Raw genomic sequence first — 15345 nt, forward strand, 5'->3', positions numbered from 1 at the left:
CCGTCAGCCTAAAGATCTGAACTGAGCTACAGACCTGCTCCTATTATGTGACGTCATCGATGATTTCGCGGGGCCCCGCCAAATTAACGGTGATATCGTGGCCAGCTGGATATCTGAAGTGTGCAAGTCTCGGGTCTTACTACCAGCAGATCTCTTATATTCAACGCTTTTTAACGTGATGGTCTTCGGGTACGCGGTGGAATAGTGAGATGACGTTATACGGTGTAGATAGAATAACCTAAACATGCGAGCAGCAAATTGTACAGATGTGCGGTCCTGGCAACTTACATTGACAATGAAACCAAGAATGTCCAGATACCGTTGACTTTTCCACATTCAAGAATAAATGTTGTGTATATACTATTGTTGGATTAGATACGACACACACTTGAGAAAGTAGCAAAGGACAGTTACTGGTAATACTGATATGACTTGTGATCGACTGTTCCGCAGCCGACTGATGATAACGACTGATGGAGATATGACTGTCCGACAGGAGTATGTCCCCGGAGACCGCTAGGACAAACACAATGTGCGATGGCACTTGCTGAAATAAAGCCATATATCGATTTGGCGGGGTGATATAAGCAAGAGATAGTCACGCAAAAAGCCCCATGCTTCATTGAGCATTATCAGCAGCAGCGTGATCACACATTGTCTCTTGCACCAAAGCTAAGTGCAACCGATTGAACGCAGAAAAGTCAAGTTTATTGCACAACGATTGCATGATGTATAATGTATGGAAAATAAATTATTGCTAACAACTACAAACTAACTACATAAGTATACTAATCTAACATCTTTACGAAATATGGTGACACAGTGCATTTCACATTGTTATGGCACGACTTCCCTTTTACATAGCACTATATATATATAAATATATATATATATATATATATATATATATATATATATATATATATATATATATAAATTGGCCTTCGTCGAAAGATATGGAGTCGAATATTTCTTTACTTCTTTTAGGTGATGTTGATCTGTTGTTACATTTGGTCAATAACCTGTTCCTTTCTTCATTATAATAAGGACATATCACCAGGAAATGATATTCATCTTCAAAAATAGGCTAAAATTAGTTTTCCAGAGCGAAGGTTGTTTTAATTTTCGAATACGTTCCCAGTTTACTAAGTTTCTTAATATCATATCTTTTATCTCCAGTTCGAAAGAAATGTGTCCTTTAGGCGTTCCTTGAATATGTTTCCAAAACATTTGGCATCGACATTAGGGTTTAGCTAAATGTTTACGGCCACAGTACAGTGTATCTGAACTCGGCACAAATAGTTTGGAATATCAACTTTGGTTGATCACATTTCTGATGTTTCTGCATTAATTTCAATGTACGATGTTCATGATGTTGTAAACGTTTCATTAGACCTTATTTGGTTTGTCAAAACCTGCTACTTCCATTCTTAATAACCCACTCATCATAGAAAAAGTGGGGTACTTCGTCTTCCACTGCTTCCAGAAAAGAAGTCAAACCCCAAATGCGTAGATTGTAGCTCTCAGCAGTCAATATCATTGATATAATAGTCACTTGTTTACACTTGTCACCATTGTTATCTATACCAAATTGTTTTATTTTATGTATGTTTTAATATCCTATTTACCTGCATGTATGCAGGTATGGTTTTGATGCTGGTGGGAACTTTTCGGTAGCCGGGGATGTAGGGCGCTGTATCTCGTGAACGGATGGTGCGAGCACGACGATTTTTGGTACGTGGGTTGGGGGTGGTAGCCTGACACTCAGGTGTGATTTTGGGCCTCCTGGCGCTTGACCTTGACATTGAAGGTGGCATTTTTTGTGTTTTTGGGGCACTTTTGGCGCTGTGTGTCCGGAACGATACGCGCGATTGCGACGATTTTTGGTGCATGGGTGGGGGTTGTTGCCTGTTGCCTAGGATTGACTTTGGGCCTTGTCGCGTTTGAACTTGACCCGGCAGGTCGAATTTTGTGTCCGGGAGGGGTGTTTCCGGAGTTATATCTTCTGAACGGCTGATGCTGGCGCGATGATATTTGGCACATGTGTCGGCGGTGGCTGAATAATGCTCAATTTTGATTTTGGCGCCCTTGGTGCTTGAACTTGACATTTTAGGTTACCTTTTGTGCGGGCACGGGGCGTGCGCTGTATCTCCGGAACGCAAGGTGCCATTGTGTTGCTATTTGGTACCTGAGTTGTTGGTGGTGTCCTGGTGGTCAGGTTTGATTTTGGGCCTCCTAGTGCTTGAACTTGATACTGTATAGGTTGACCCTGTTTTAGTGTGGTTGGGGCATCCTCCCAATATCTGCTTGGTTTTAAAAACAGATTATGGTTGGGTGTAGAACCATCATCTGGCCTGGGCCACCTTCAATGTATCAGGTTACTTAGTGGCACTGACAGTTTGCCAGATGACGGGAGTGTACAAGATTATATATCTGTTGGTCAGGTATAATTGAAGTTTGCTTATTACTCTTTGTGGTGTTTCTAGAGCTGTATAGTACTGAGTTTTAAGTTCCGGTACAAGTTCCTTTACCCTGTTGGCAATCATGGTTGAACTTGAACTTAAACAGAAGAAGATGCAATTTTCTAATGTGGAGGAGAACTGTATAGAGTGTGGGCATAAGAGAAAGGTATGTGTATGATTTGTCCTGTGTTTCTTTTTGTTTCTTTGGTAATGCCATTTCCATACTGTATACAGGTAATTTGTTGTTTTGGGCTAGTCATATTCGCTTGGTTTTTGGGCCTGCTTAATCTATGGTACAGGCAGGGTTAAGTGGTGGAGGCTTAGCTTTGTTCTGTTTTAAATTCAGTATCGTTTGTTGCATTTTGTCGCGGCAAATATATGATGAAATTCCCCTTCTAAGCAACTGCTCATTGGTTTGCGGGGATGTTTGCTGGGTGTTTGCTTTGACTACAACAGCTTCTGAACTTTTCAAAGCTTCCATTGCCAGCAGCTTGCCATCTATAAATGGGATTGACAAGGACATTTTTCATAGTAAATTATGCTGTTAAATTTGGCTTAGATACTACAGGAGATTTAGGTTTGGGTTGGATGGATTGAATGAAAATATCGTACCACCCTGGGGACTAACTGTTGCTGCTGCATGGGGGCTACCACTATTCATGTTGTCTAATGTCTATGGAACTACAGATAAAAGTATCATTGGTCAAATTATGCGAGTAAAACATTCCGATGTCAAGTGAATAACACCCCAGAAATAAGTCTTTAATGAATATCATTGGAAGAACACAAACCAAGGAGACTTAGCAGCTGCATTAGGTCAGTACATTGAAATAGGAAGATATTAGTATATCATGTGACAGAGTAACTACATGTGCATGGGCCATCTGAGACAAAAAAAGGTAGCGTCTCAACAACTTCAAAGTACTGTGGTTGGTTACATACTTAAGAAATCCAAAATAAGTAATGTTCATCCCTGTCCAAACTTACAAATTCAGAAAATGGAATTTCAGAGTCAGACTTTTGCATGGTGCACAACCAACACAGTAAAAAGCTCATTTTTCCAACCACGTACCACAGACAAAAAGGCAAAAATACACAATAGGTCTACAGAAACCCAATACATTTCATGCAGGCCTGAGGTCTACGAACTCTTGTTTCTGTATGTTTCATGTTGCAATTAGCCCTCGGGCAAGAACTTGCAAATAAACTTCTAATTCTGTCATCAAGCTAAATGCCAGCACTGTGTGGGTTCGCTAATACCCCCCTCACATTATATACGATCTTCGGACGTTCTTCGCGATCGCAGGAAGGTCGGCTGATTTTAAGATCTTAAGATGGTCTTGCGTATTTTTCGCCTCAAAACTGTCCCCCTCACATATACGCGAGGCTCGTGAGATCGACGGTGAATAAATCTATGATAATAAACCTCCCATGACCTCTTGCACGCGGACAAGGTAACACAAAACGTTCCTCAAAAAAGGCAAGAGATCAATAAATGTTCCATATTTTGTTGTCGTAATCTTTTTAACCAATGAATGGAATGCGCGGGCATAATAGAAACGACGCAAGAATAGAAAGTGTGTCACAAAGCCAGCCTACATACTGCCACAGCGGCCACAATGTTAGAATTACCCTCACATTCCCAGAAATTCAATATTTGTAAACAAACGTAAGTCGGGCGAACGTCGCCCGAACATTGCCCAACTGACGGGCGTTCGCCATCCGATTTGCGCTCGATGATTAATAACTATGTCTTTGCTCGCCTATCGGTCTTCAATCGTTGGATTGACGCAAGACTATTGGCCGATACCCTTGCAAGGTACGCACGATTTGTACGCACAATCTGCGACTCGGTAACGAGCTGTGCGATTTTGGAGATTTCCTTCGACTAGTCGCATATGTTAAGAACATGTTTCGCTGCACCGCGACCGTCGTAAGACTCCTGAAAACTGCCGGCGATCCGTAAAAATCGCAAGATGATCGTGAGAACACCGGACGTCTTACTCACGAAAATGTCATTCAGAGTTCGTAAACTAGTCTTCCGATCGAATCGCGCCTATTGTGAGGGGGGTATTACGACACATGTTGACGTTCCCTTTTGACTGTGTGTCAAGACACGGGAACCTGCATTCAACGCCTACCACCATTTTGCTTACCGTCATGATAAAATATTTGTCAGAATCTATGGAAAATTCAGTATTAATTGTCGGTGACCGTGCCAGTAACTATGTGATTGGCCCTCGCTAGAAAATTGGTATAGTATAGTATAGTATACAGGGGGAGGGGGTCCTCGTCCGCTTCCTCGCTGCTCATTGATAACAGATTAATGGGATAGCTCATTGTTGTTGGCATCCGTCTGTCTCGGAAGACAATGGTAGGCGGACGGGTTTAAGGCGACCCGTCTGCCTGGCCTGCACTTGGGTTTTTAAGGTGAAGGAGGGGTGTGCACGTCCTTCTCCACCCTCTCGTCCACTGGCGCACTAGTCCTACAAGGGCAACTGTATGCAACGTGTAAGACGGCCCCACCAGATGCAGGTTTGTTGTTTGGAGTTTCCGTCTCCTAGGAGGACTTCCGACCAAGGATGCAAGGGGTTCCTCCTACCCCTGACTCATGTGTCATGGCGGGTGCGTCATGCCCGAACATGCCCCTATGGCCTGTCACCACCACAAAGGCCTGTCACTGCCACTAGCCGCAGCTATGTATTCATTTACACCTGAGTTAGGCGAGGAAAGTCGTGTAAAGTGCCTTTCCCAAGGGCACAAGATCGGTGACACGGCAAGCGGATTTGAACCCCGGACCTCTCGGGCCTGAGACCAACGCGCTCCCGATCGTGCCACGCGGTCCCACGATAGCTCAGTGATAACACATTAATGGGATAGCTCATTGATAACAGATTAATGGGATAGCTCATTGATAACAGATTAATGGGATGGCTCATTGATAACAGATTAATGGGATAGCTCATTGATAACAGATTAATGGGATAGCTCATTGATAACAGATTAATGGGATAGCTCATTGATAAAAGATTAATGGGATAGCTCATTGATAACAGATTAATGGGATAGCTCATTGATAACAGATTAATTCTTATTCTAACCCAAAATTTTATTACAACATCTAAACGTTTTATATCCTGATTTGTACTTTTTAGTTCTCTGTAAATCTGATCTTTTGTTACTGGGGTAGGGGATCCGGCATGCGCTCATACCAACTTTATTGTTACACATCATTTAATTTCTACTTGTTGTTAGTATTATTTACATCTTCCTTAATTTTGTATTTCGCTTAGTTCAGTTATTTCTATATCTTTGTATATATGTATAGTGGTGGCGTGAATATAAGTTCCCAACTTGAGTGCGCAATCACTATGTCTGTCTTTTATGCATTTGTGTCTGAAAAAAACAACTAAAGATTAATGGGATAACAGATTAATGGGATAGCTTTTATTTGAATAAAGTCAAATAAAGTCAAAGTCAAATGGGATAGTGACCAGGGACCTGGGCTGGAGACAGACTTGGGACCGGCCGGGCGGCAGACGTCTTGCCGATAATGACTTCTCATATATCTACCTAATCTACTACGTACATTTCGCATAATAGAACGGAGGCTATTCTGTCGTACATCAAACTCTGAACATATGCATGACCTCTAATCTGGTCTTCACGTCTTAACCGTTATGGTAACCTGACGTGTCACCATTGTCAGTTCACCGTGGGACGGACCTTGTTGCCAAAGATAGGTACTCATTTGAACCTGAGTAAAGCACAATTTCCGGTAATTATCCATTCACCCGCTGCACCATCAGTTCTATCGGTGTCGGCGCGTGGCTGTACATTCGCCATGGTCAATTTCTCCGTGACCTTGATCATAATTTCATCGATTGGGCACCGCAAAGTTCATCGTTGACGCTTGCCCTTGCTGCACACTGCATGAACACTGCTACCGTACATCTAACTTTAAAACACATTGAAAGGCGCGTCTATGGTAGCTTACAGAAAACAACGATGGGTTACGATGTTTCTCTTTGCGAACATCAAAAAAGCGGGAAACCGAAGATTGGTCTACAACTGACAAATAGCGAACTTCTACTATGCATATACGAATATAACCTGTCCCGTTTACTTATCTATCTATTGCTTTGACTGAAACGTAAATACTATCTAGAGCAGACAAGGTTGTCCTTCCTGTAAAGTTGTACATCATCTAAAAGGGCATTTATATCCCTATCCCCCAAAAATTGATAAGAATAAATGGAATAAAAAACTAGACTTCCACTACCCCATTCCTTCGCCAAATGATTTTAGCCTTTACTACGATAGAGTTTGCGCGTATCTAATTTACTATGCAAATTAGATCCTAATTTACATAAATCATATTAGTTGATAACCTCCACGCCCAAATAAAAGAAGTAGACAAACACATCTTAGAAAAGGCCATACTATCATTTTCTGATGAGTTATGCAAATGAGGTCCTCATTTGCATTATTTGTACTCAACGATGTTTACTTTGACGTAACTTTCAAATTTGAAATTCCCGACGTTTATCACTATGGAAATGTAGTTATCATAGATTATACAAATAAGGTCTTTTGCATAAGTATTTTATCTATCAATGTTCTTCTCTTTCTCGGTTAGATATGTCACATGTTCGCGAGTTCATAGAACTTCCTCATTGGTTATGCAAATTATATTTTAACTACCATCTAACAGCCCTACGCATGGTTCTCGTCACCTTAAAAATGTTAGAGCTCTATGGAGGAGCTCTCATAAAGGACAAACAAACGCTGCCGAAAATAAACCCTTCTTGGCGAAGGCAATAAGATGGCATTGTTAGAATCTTTACTACCCTGGTAGCCAGACTCTTGATATGCGACCACGTGCACAAGGTGACTGACATCGACGCGGATAGAATTATAGTAGAGCACATTTCTGAAGCAGGACAAATTAGTATGTTAAAGTCGAGAATATAACCTTCAAAGTTACTGAAAACAAACAAAAAAGTTATGTTTACACCCTCTTTGAAATGGGGTCATTCGGGGCAAAGCGGACTGCAGCCGACTCACCGAGGTAGTCAAGGTCAGGCGCATTGATACACCGAATGGGAAAACATCATGATCTTATACATACGATCTGAAAGTCGACTCATTGTTCTACCATATAGTCAAGTTCATGCCCAGCTGTCTTTCACGTTACAGTGTTTACAGAGGCTACCAGATTTCGGCCGCGCTACCTTTTTACCCCTACGTTTTTACCAATACTGTCCTGAACTCACGCGAGTGGAGATCTCGCGAGAGTTTATTCTATTTTGATATTAGTGGGAATATAAGGGAATATAATATTTATCTATTCAAAATGCGACGGTACATTACACAGACCTATAGGCAGCACAGCTGATTGCATAGGTCTACAAATAACATAACTTTACAACGGTACAAGACAAATTTACATAAGATGGTATTTACATAATGGTATTCGAGAATTGCGAAATCAAATACTACGGAAGCTTGAAGGTGAATAACATTCTACGGAAGGTCAGAGTTCGAAATTTAGGTAATGAGAAGCAAATTTCAGTATAGCTAAGTAAATCTACAAAACAGCATATGATAATTTCAGATCACCGCTACGTCTCTCGGTATATTGGTCCAGGTCCGAGTTATTTCGACGTGTTAGGTATTGCGGTGATTGGATATTGAAGCAGATGTTGCGTGATGCAGATATGGGATTATGTGAGAACAGCTTTCGCGGTAGAGGAATCCCTGAACAGATATTAGGCTTTCTAGCGCTAGAACATTGCATTGGTCTTTGCCAGATTTATAATAAACAAGTTATGTCAAGTACATACTTTGTTCTGGTACGCTATAAGTAATATTAGGGCTTTGTTTTCTTTCCTGTTCGTCGTTATTTGTCTATCTGGGACTGTCCATATCATATGCATAATATAGAATGACGGATACCATAAATACGTCACAGTATGTTACCTATGGTCACTAGTATTGTCTTTTTTCTGTTCCAGATCCTAGCCATCATCTCCATCCTGTTCATCGTCCTGTCGACGATAGCCCTTTCCTTGAACACTCTTCCCAGCCTCCAGGAAAGAGACGAGTTCAATCATATGACGGACAACCCTAAGCTGGCACATGTCGAGGCAGTCTGTATTGCATGGTTCACAATGGAATACCTTCTTCGCTTCATATCCTCCCCAAACAAGTGGAAATTCTTCAAGGGTCCCCTGAATATCATCGATTTGACTGCTATCTTGCCGTATTACGTCACGATTTTTTTGACGGAGTCAAATCGCAGCGTCATGCAGTTCCAAAACGTCCGCAGAGTGGTGCAAATTTTTCGCATCATGCGGATCTTGAGAATATTGAAACTTGCGAGGCATTCTACCGGCCTGCAGTCCCTCGGTTATACGCTGAGACGGAGCTACAAAGAACTCGGACTACTGATTCTTTTTCTTGCCATTGGCATCATGATTTTTTCTAGTTTGGTCTTCTTCGCTGAGAAGGACGAAAATCCACAGTTCAAGAGTATCCCAGAGGCATTTTGGTGGGCCAGTATCACTATGACGACGGTCGGATACGGTGATATTTACCCAACGACGCTACTCGGGAAAATCGTGGGCAGCCTGTGTTGTGTGTGCGGCGTGTTGGTGATCGCATTACCTATTCCATCATTGTGAACAATTTTTCCGAGTTCTATAAGGAGCAAAAGCGACAAGAAAAGGCCATCAAGCGCAGAGAAGCGTTAGAGAGGGCCAAGCGCAACGGTAGCATCGTCTCCATGAACCTAAGGGACGCTTTCCAGAGAAGTATGGAGCTGCAGGACGTGGTGGTGGACACACAAACAAACAGTCCTGACAGCTCCATGCACGACGCAGTGTCACAAATCCACACTCCCAGCGGGACGGAGAAGAGACAGCTCTTTTGCCCCGACACCGTCGGGAAGGGGTACGACGCCCCCGGGGGGCGCATCGCATCCACCCAAAGGGCAAACCCATACGAGTTGACCTACACGCACCCCCCTCCGTATGGGGTGTGCACCAGTCCGGTTGAAGGGGAGGACAGGGAGCGAGAAAGCGACAACGAAAGTTTTGCCAGTTGTACGACAGAATTTAATGAAACAGATACTCTGTTGGCTGAAGCAAGGGCAAGAGAAGACCCTCTGAGGAACTCTTTAAGTACTGAGAGGGCGCATCCACCACTCGTGGTCTCGTACAGTGACGGTGGAAGGTCTTCTTATTCATTTGAGGAGTTGCAACTTAAGGATGGGTCTAGGAAAAGCCTCTTGAAACAAGGAGTGAGAGGAAAGCGGATTAAAGCCAAGGTACGGATTAGCGAGGACGAGGAGGTACTGCGGACACCGCTTCCCATGGTGCGGACTCACAGCGCGCCACCCGCGCCACAGATCATTCTAAGTCCCTCAAACTTACAAGTGCCCAAGAAGGCGTACCCTCCATCTCCGCTACCTCCTGTTTTGGCCCCACAACATAGTCCCCTATACCTACCACAGGAGGACCAAACACAATCCACAGAGCCTCCTGGCGAAGACAGTAGGAACAGCACGGAGGCGGTATCCGACACTGACAGTTCCTCCTCTCCCAAACAGAAAACAAAGACAGCAAAGATGCGCCTGAAAGAAAAACTCGGCAAAATGGGGTTGAGGAGTCGCCATGGCAACGGGCTTCCTAAGAAGAAAGTCTCCGCCGTGGGAAGGCGCTCCTCAACGTCCAGTTGTGAGGAAACAGGCGCCCGGAACGGGAGCACGACGTCAGAGAGTGTGGGAAACGTTAACGAAAACTTGCAAAGTACCGTACCCGACAGTCCCTTACAATCTTCTCCAAGCGAAATAGAAGATGAGCCGAAGAGAAATCCTAGCAGGGTAAAATTCTTTGCGCAACGAGCCGACCCAGAGGTAGAACTGAAGGGTTTGAGTAAACATGATGTCACAAGTGAAGTTCGGAACGAAATGTCGGAGTCAAAGGACGTCGCCTCCTCTGACGAACCTTTGCCTAATGGTAACCAAGATTCGTCGTCAAGCAGCGACAAAAATGGTAACGTTGCTAACCACGTGACGCAAGCACAGCCCAAACTTGCGGTGCATGGGTCTGTCCATGACGATGGCATGGGGGACATGGAGACCATGTGCTAGCACGTGTGCGCAACAAAAGTCACGTGACGACCATGTGACTTATTTCTTTTTGGATGTAACTTTGGCCAGTGCTTGCAAATATAAAGGCAATTGTCCGTAGCATAATTCTTCCGATGCAATATCAGGTAACTGACTGGTGCCTTAGTCGCTCGGGCTTGGAGTATGGTTTTTCTGAGTCTTCTCGAGTAATACTCAACCACGGGGAAAGGCTTGTTGTATCAGTAATATAGTACAGCCGCGATTTCAAATATCACGGATTTTTGGGAGCGCCTTGTGCGACCACCGACACGCCGCAAATGATGACACAAGCCGCTCACGGAGATATCGAGAACACGTTACTCTAGTTGGCTCTTTGAAAGCATACCCGAGCCATCAAAACACAAGCACTGGCCATGACAAAATATAGCTAAGAAGTCAACTTTGGAAAACATGAAAGCACACTACAGAAGCGTCAGAAAAACGTGGCATTGAGGCATTTACTGCAGCAAATTATGACCCAATGAACCAGGTACCCTGCGGCCTCATTTGCTGTCGTCTTCAAATGACGCTTGTCGAAGTTGTCATTCGACGGCGTCATCATCAGTCGTGTTGTTGTTGTAAATGTAATCGCGTAATGCTCTTTGTAGAACTCTAAGAGAACGTTTACGACAAGTGATATTACTTGCCGTCCCTCTCAGCGATTTTTGTTGGAGTTTTCACGTTTCCGTCACAAGTTTTGGCACAACAACAGTACCGAGATGTTGGTGCTCAAATGTCATAGGGACGAATTGAAGCGAGCAGAAAGTAAGACTCGCTCGTTTTTAGTTATCAAGCTGAACTGTTGGTCGCATTGAAGCCATCTAACAAACACAGCCTGACATAGGAGTCTCTGGTTCGATGAAGAACTATGTGAACTTCCAAGTGGGTACGCCCAAGACTTGCAGTCAGTCGATATGCTGCGCCTGAATCGCGTTGGCAAACCAGGAGAAAACGACAAGCCTAGAACGCCTGGACACGAGCTTAGTATGTCAGTCACATGTTTGAATGTTAGCAGTAACGATTCCATTATGAACCCACGGAAATGCGCAATATTGTTTAGTGAACTGAACTTTTACGTAGGAACGTTGCAATTGTGTGCCCGGAAATGGTATCAGCCAAACACGGATGACACACTGGGTCAACAAAACTACAGATAGACCAAAACTACAGGTAGACCGGAGCTTCGGTAAAAAATGACCGTGCAGTTTTGTATGGAAGCCGTATCAGCATATCACACATTAGGACTTTGAGCTCACGGGTAAAGGACACTTTGATCCAAGACTGTATTCTATAGCACCGTTATACAAAATACTGTAGAAATTAGTATCTTTGTAAATGACTATATGTCAATTTTTTCATCAGAACGTATCACTTGTGATCTGTTTTAGATACACGTCGTTCAGACAAAAGACAATGTGAGCCACCTTGGGTACGGGGATTTAGCAGACGCAAGGTTGGCTTGGACACACCCGCTACGCTTGCACGTGTATATTTGCTTTCTTTAATAGCTGGACATCCCGCGTATTCACCACTCTAGTTTGCCAAGCGCATCATCTCAAGCTGAAAGGTTTCCGTAGGAAGAACGTATGTCTTTCTGTATCCGAGACGTTGGCATACCTACAACATCTCTGTTGTAATTTCTGGTCATTTTGTCGCCATTGACAAACACTATTCGATCCAACGGCAATGTTTCTTAGACATAAACATTTGTGACCATGGATTATGGACCGCCGAGCATTCACAGAAAAGTGCAGAACCTGTTGACATCTTGATTTCTTGAAATTCATCAATACTCGGCAAACCTACCAACGCAAAAAATTCTGTTTGTAACAACACGATGGGAAACGTGTCACTTGTTTTGCTCTATTTCCTGCCCCAAATGTAATAGATTATATAAATTTATAAGCCAACGACTGCGACAACTGGACCACGGCTGCACGGACACTCCTTCCTCTCTCTGTTCCGCATTTTCAGAAGCTTTCTCTTTGCACACCGATCGCCTCAACAAAGGATGGCACTATCGTCAGCAGTTTGTCCTCTGTTTGTCACAGTTATATCAGACCCATGATTATATCTTTGCAAAAGATATGATACGAAAAATCTAACCTGCCTGCCTGCCTGGACATTCTGGATTTGCCCATCGCAGTCCTATATCACAGCAAAACTATTGACGATGGCTGATCTTTCGCAGGATTGATCCCAGATAAATTATTTGTTCATCGTTTGTTTTTCTGAAACTATCGTAACCATTCTTTCCCAGTATGTGCCAGTTTATTTCCAACATTTGGGTCGTGGTTGCACAAAAGAAGAGCTAGCGGCATGAACTTTAAGGCCAATATATACATAATATGGCCCATAGCAAGCTAGGTCTAACTACAGTGTGGCTCAGTGCGATAATAGCGGTGTATCCAATATTTTCCTCTGTATCTCTGGAATGATTCATTTCAAATATTTTACACAACAAAAGAATCAATAATCAAATGTACTCACAGAATATGGTGACAGGAATTTCCGCTTGATTTAAAAAAACAATTTAAGTGCCTGGTGCACATATTCGCTTACCTGAGGATTTTGTCTTATTCGCTGCATTTAGATTTGCCTTACGATAAACTGCCCTACAGTCTATATCTGTAGACAGAAATGGCGGAAGTTGATGCTTATAAGCTACTTAGTCTGCTTACATGTAATACGATGCATATTGGCGTGTATGAAAAACCAGAGTTTTGTTATATTTCACCACGCATCTTGTTCGTGATAGAAACCATGAACACATGCAATGCTATTGCTAGATCACGTTTGTTTTCGAAAGCACAATATGAGTCAGCAGCGTTTCAGTCATCCCGTTTTTATTCCTACCTTCAATAGCAAATGTTGACTGCACATAGTATCATATGTCGTCTGACATCTAGCCAAAATATGCATCGCTGGGAACTCAAACAGTTCTATAATCACGTGTAAAACCTCCATGCGTCTCTTTCTTTGCCTACATGAAAAGGGTGGATACGACTTTGTATATGTACATATGTGTATCAAGTGAAATGAAACAAACTTGAAGATAGAAATTAAAATTGACGAAACCTCTTTTGTTGTGGCAGTGTCTTCATTTTTCTGGCAATGCCAAGATGCACTTTGTGATTCGAAAACATTAACGACATACTACACACTTGAAGAAACCAGGGACCTTTGTTTGCAAGGTGCTGTAGAGTTCGTATATTATACTACGTTGGTGGTAAATCATCATTGTTGATGTGATATACTTCACAAGAGGACTTAACAATTGATTCTCACACATGTACCCCAGAAAAGACTCTCAAATGAGAATCACTGTCCTTGGTTTAATTAATCAAGAAGAAGAAAATACTCTACAAAAGAGCTAAGAGTACCAAGGAAGAACAAGATTGGGAAAACATAAGACGATGCGCAGACTAGCTAAGAAAAAAAATGGAAAAGCACGCAACGAATATCTGAAGGAGATCTTAGACGAAGCACTAGAGAACCCCAAGAAGCTTTGGCAGTATGTGAAATGTAGGAAACAGAGTGCGTCTACCCCCCCCCCCCACCTCAAAGTAGACATAGCCTTCAAAGTAGACATAGCCTTCAAAGTAGACATAGCCTTCAAAGTAGACATAGCCTTCAAAGTAGACATAGCCTTCAAGTAGACATAGCCTTCAAAGTAGACATAGCCTTCAAGTAGACATAGCCTTCCTAGATTTTTCTAACGCTTTTGATAGCGTACCTCACCACCGGCTACACTTGCTTGAATTAAAAACTCACTATTGAACCGTCACCAACAGGTTGTGGTCGATGGGGAAAAATCGGGTCCTGTTGTTGTGGGTCCCACAGGGGGCAGTCTTACCTGTGTTAGGGCCGCTCTTGATTCTAATCTACATTAACGATATCAAGAAAGATATAACATCCCAGCTCAGACTCTTTGCCGATGAATGACTCATATACCGCCCCAAAGTCTGTGATCTTGACCGTTATTCTCTTCAAACTGATCACATATCAATGATATAACAGGCAAAGCCAACAGTACTCTGGGGTTCGGCCGCCGCAATTGAAGGGGGTGGGGGCAAGCAAAGAGTTAAGAAGAAAGGCTTACACATCCTTAGTACGTTCCAAAGTACGCATCATCGATATCTGTTCGGGATTCACAAAAACTCCAACATGCACAATCCAGCACTCTTGCAAACAAGATAGAATCAGTACAATGGAAAGCCGCACGATTCGTCTCTGTTAATTAAGGGTTAATGACCTGCCCCGAGGTGTATATGGTGTCATAACGCCTGGTCCTTTGCTATGACCACCGAATAAAACCACCGAGTGAGCGAAGCGAACGAGGTGGTTTTATTCGGTGGTTGTAGCAAAGGACCAGGCGTTATGACACCATATATACCGAGGAACAGGCGGGTCATTAACCCTATTATCATATAGCCTACTCACACTGACCCATTTAAGAGTAGAGTAGAGTAGAGTAGAGTTTCCGGTTGAGTAGGAGCGACAAATTCCTTTATAAAACATACATCTTTTATTCAGTACATAAATTTGAACAGTGAATTTGAAGAACATAAAACTTGTACGTGAAATGTATTTCTGTTCCAAGGCTTGAAATAAGAACAAAGTCGATTAATTATGTTACAAACTGTTGCACGCTCCGTATTTCTCCACTCGCCCATTCTCCAGTTTGTCGAGTTCGTTCGTATCAGGCGC

General features: G+C 42.9%; 1 protein-coding gene across 1 annotated transcript in view; it reads left to right on the plus strand.

The window, feature by feature from the left end:
- LOC118409657 (potassium voltage-gated channel subfamily B member 2-like) overlaps window positions 1-13716 on the plus strand; it is a 59921-nt gene extending 46205 nt beyond the window's left edge. The window contains 2 exon segments of the mRNA XM_035810828.1: window positions 8480-9137; window positions 9140-13716. Coding sequence (XP_035666721.1) covers window positions 8480-9137; window positions 9140-10617 — 2136 coding nt within the window. The 3' untranslated portion in view covers window positions 10618-13716.
- Window positions 13717-15345: the final 1629 nt, after the last annotated feature.

Source organism: Branchiostoma floridae, chromosome 2 (genome assembly GCF_000003815.2).
Source record: "Branchiostoma floridae strain S238N-H82 chromosome 2, Bfl_VNyyK, whole genome shotgun sequence".
Lineage (NCBI taxonomy): Eukaryota > Metazoa > Chordata > Leptocardii > Amphioxiformes > Branchiostomatidae > Branchiostoma > Branchiostoma floridae.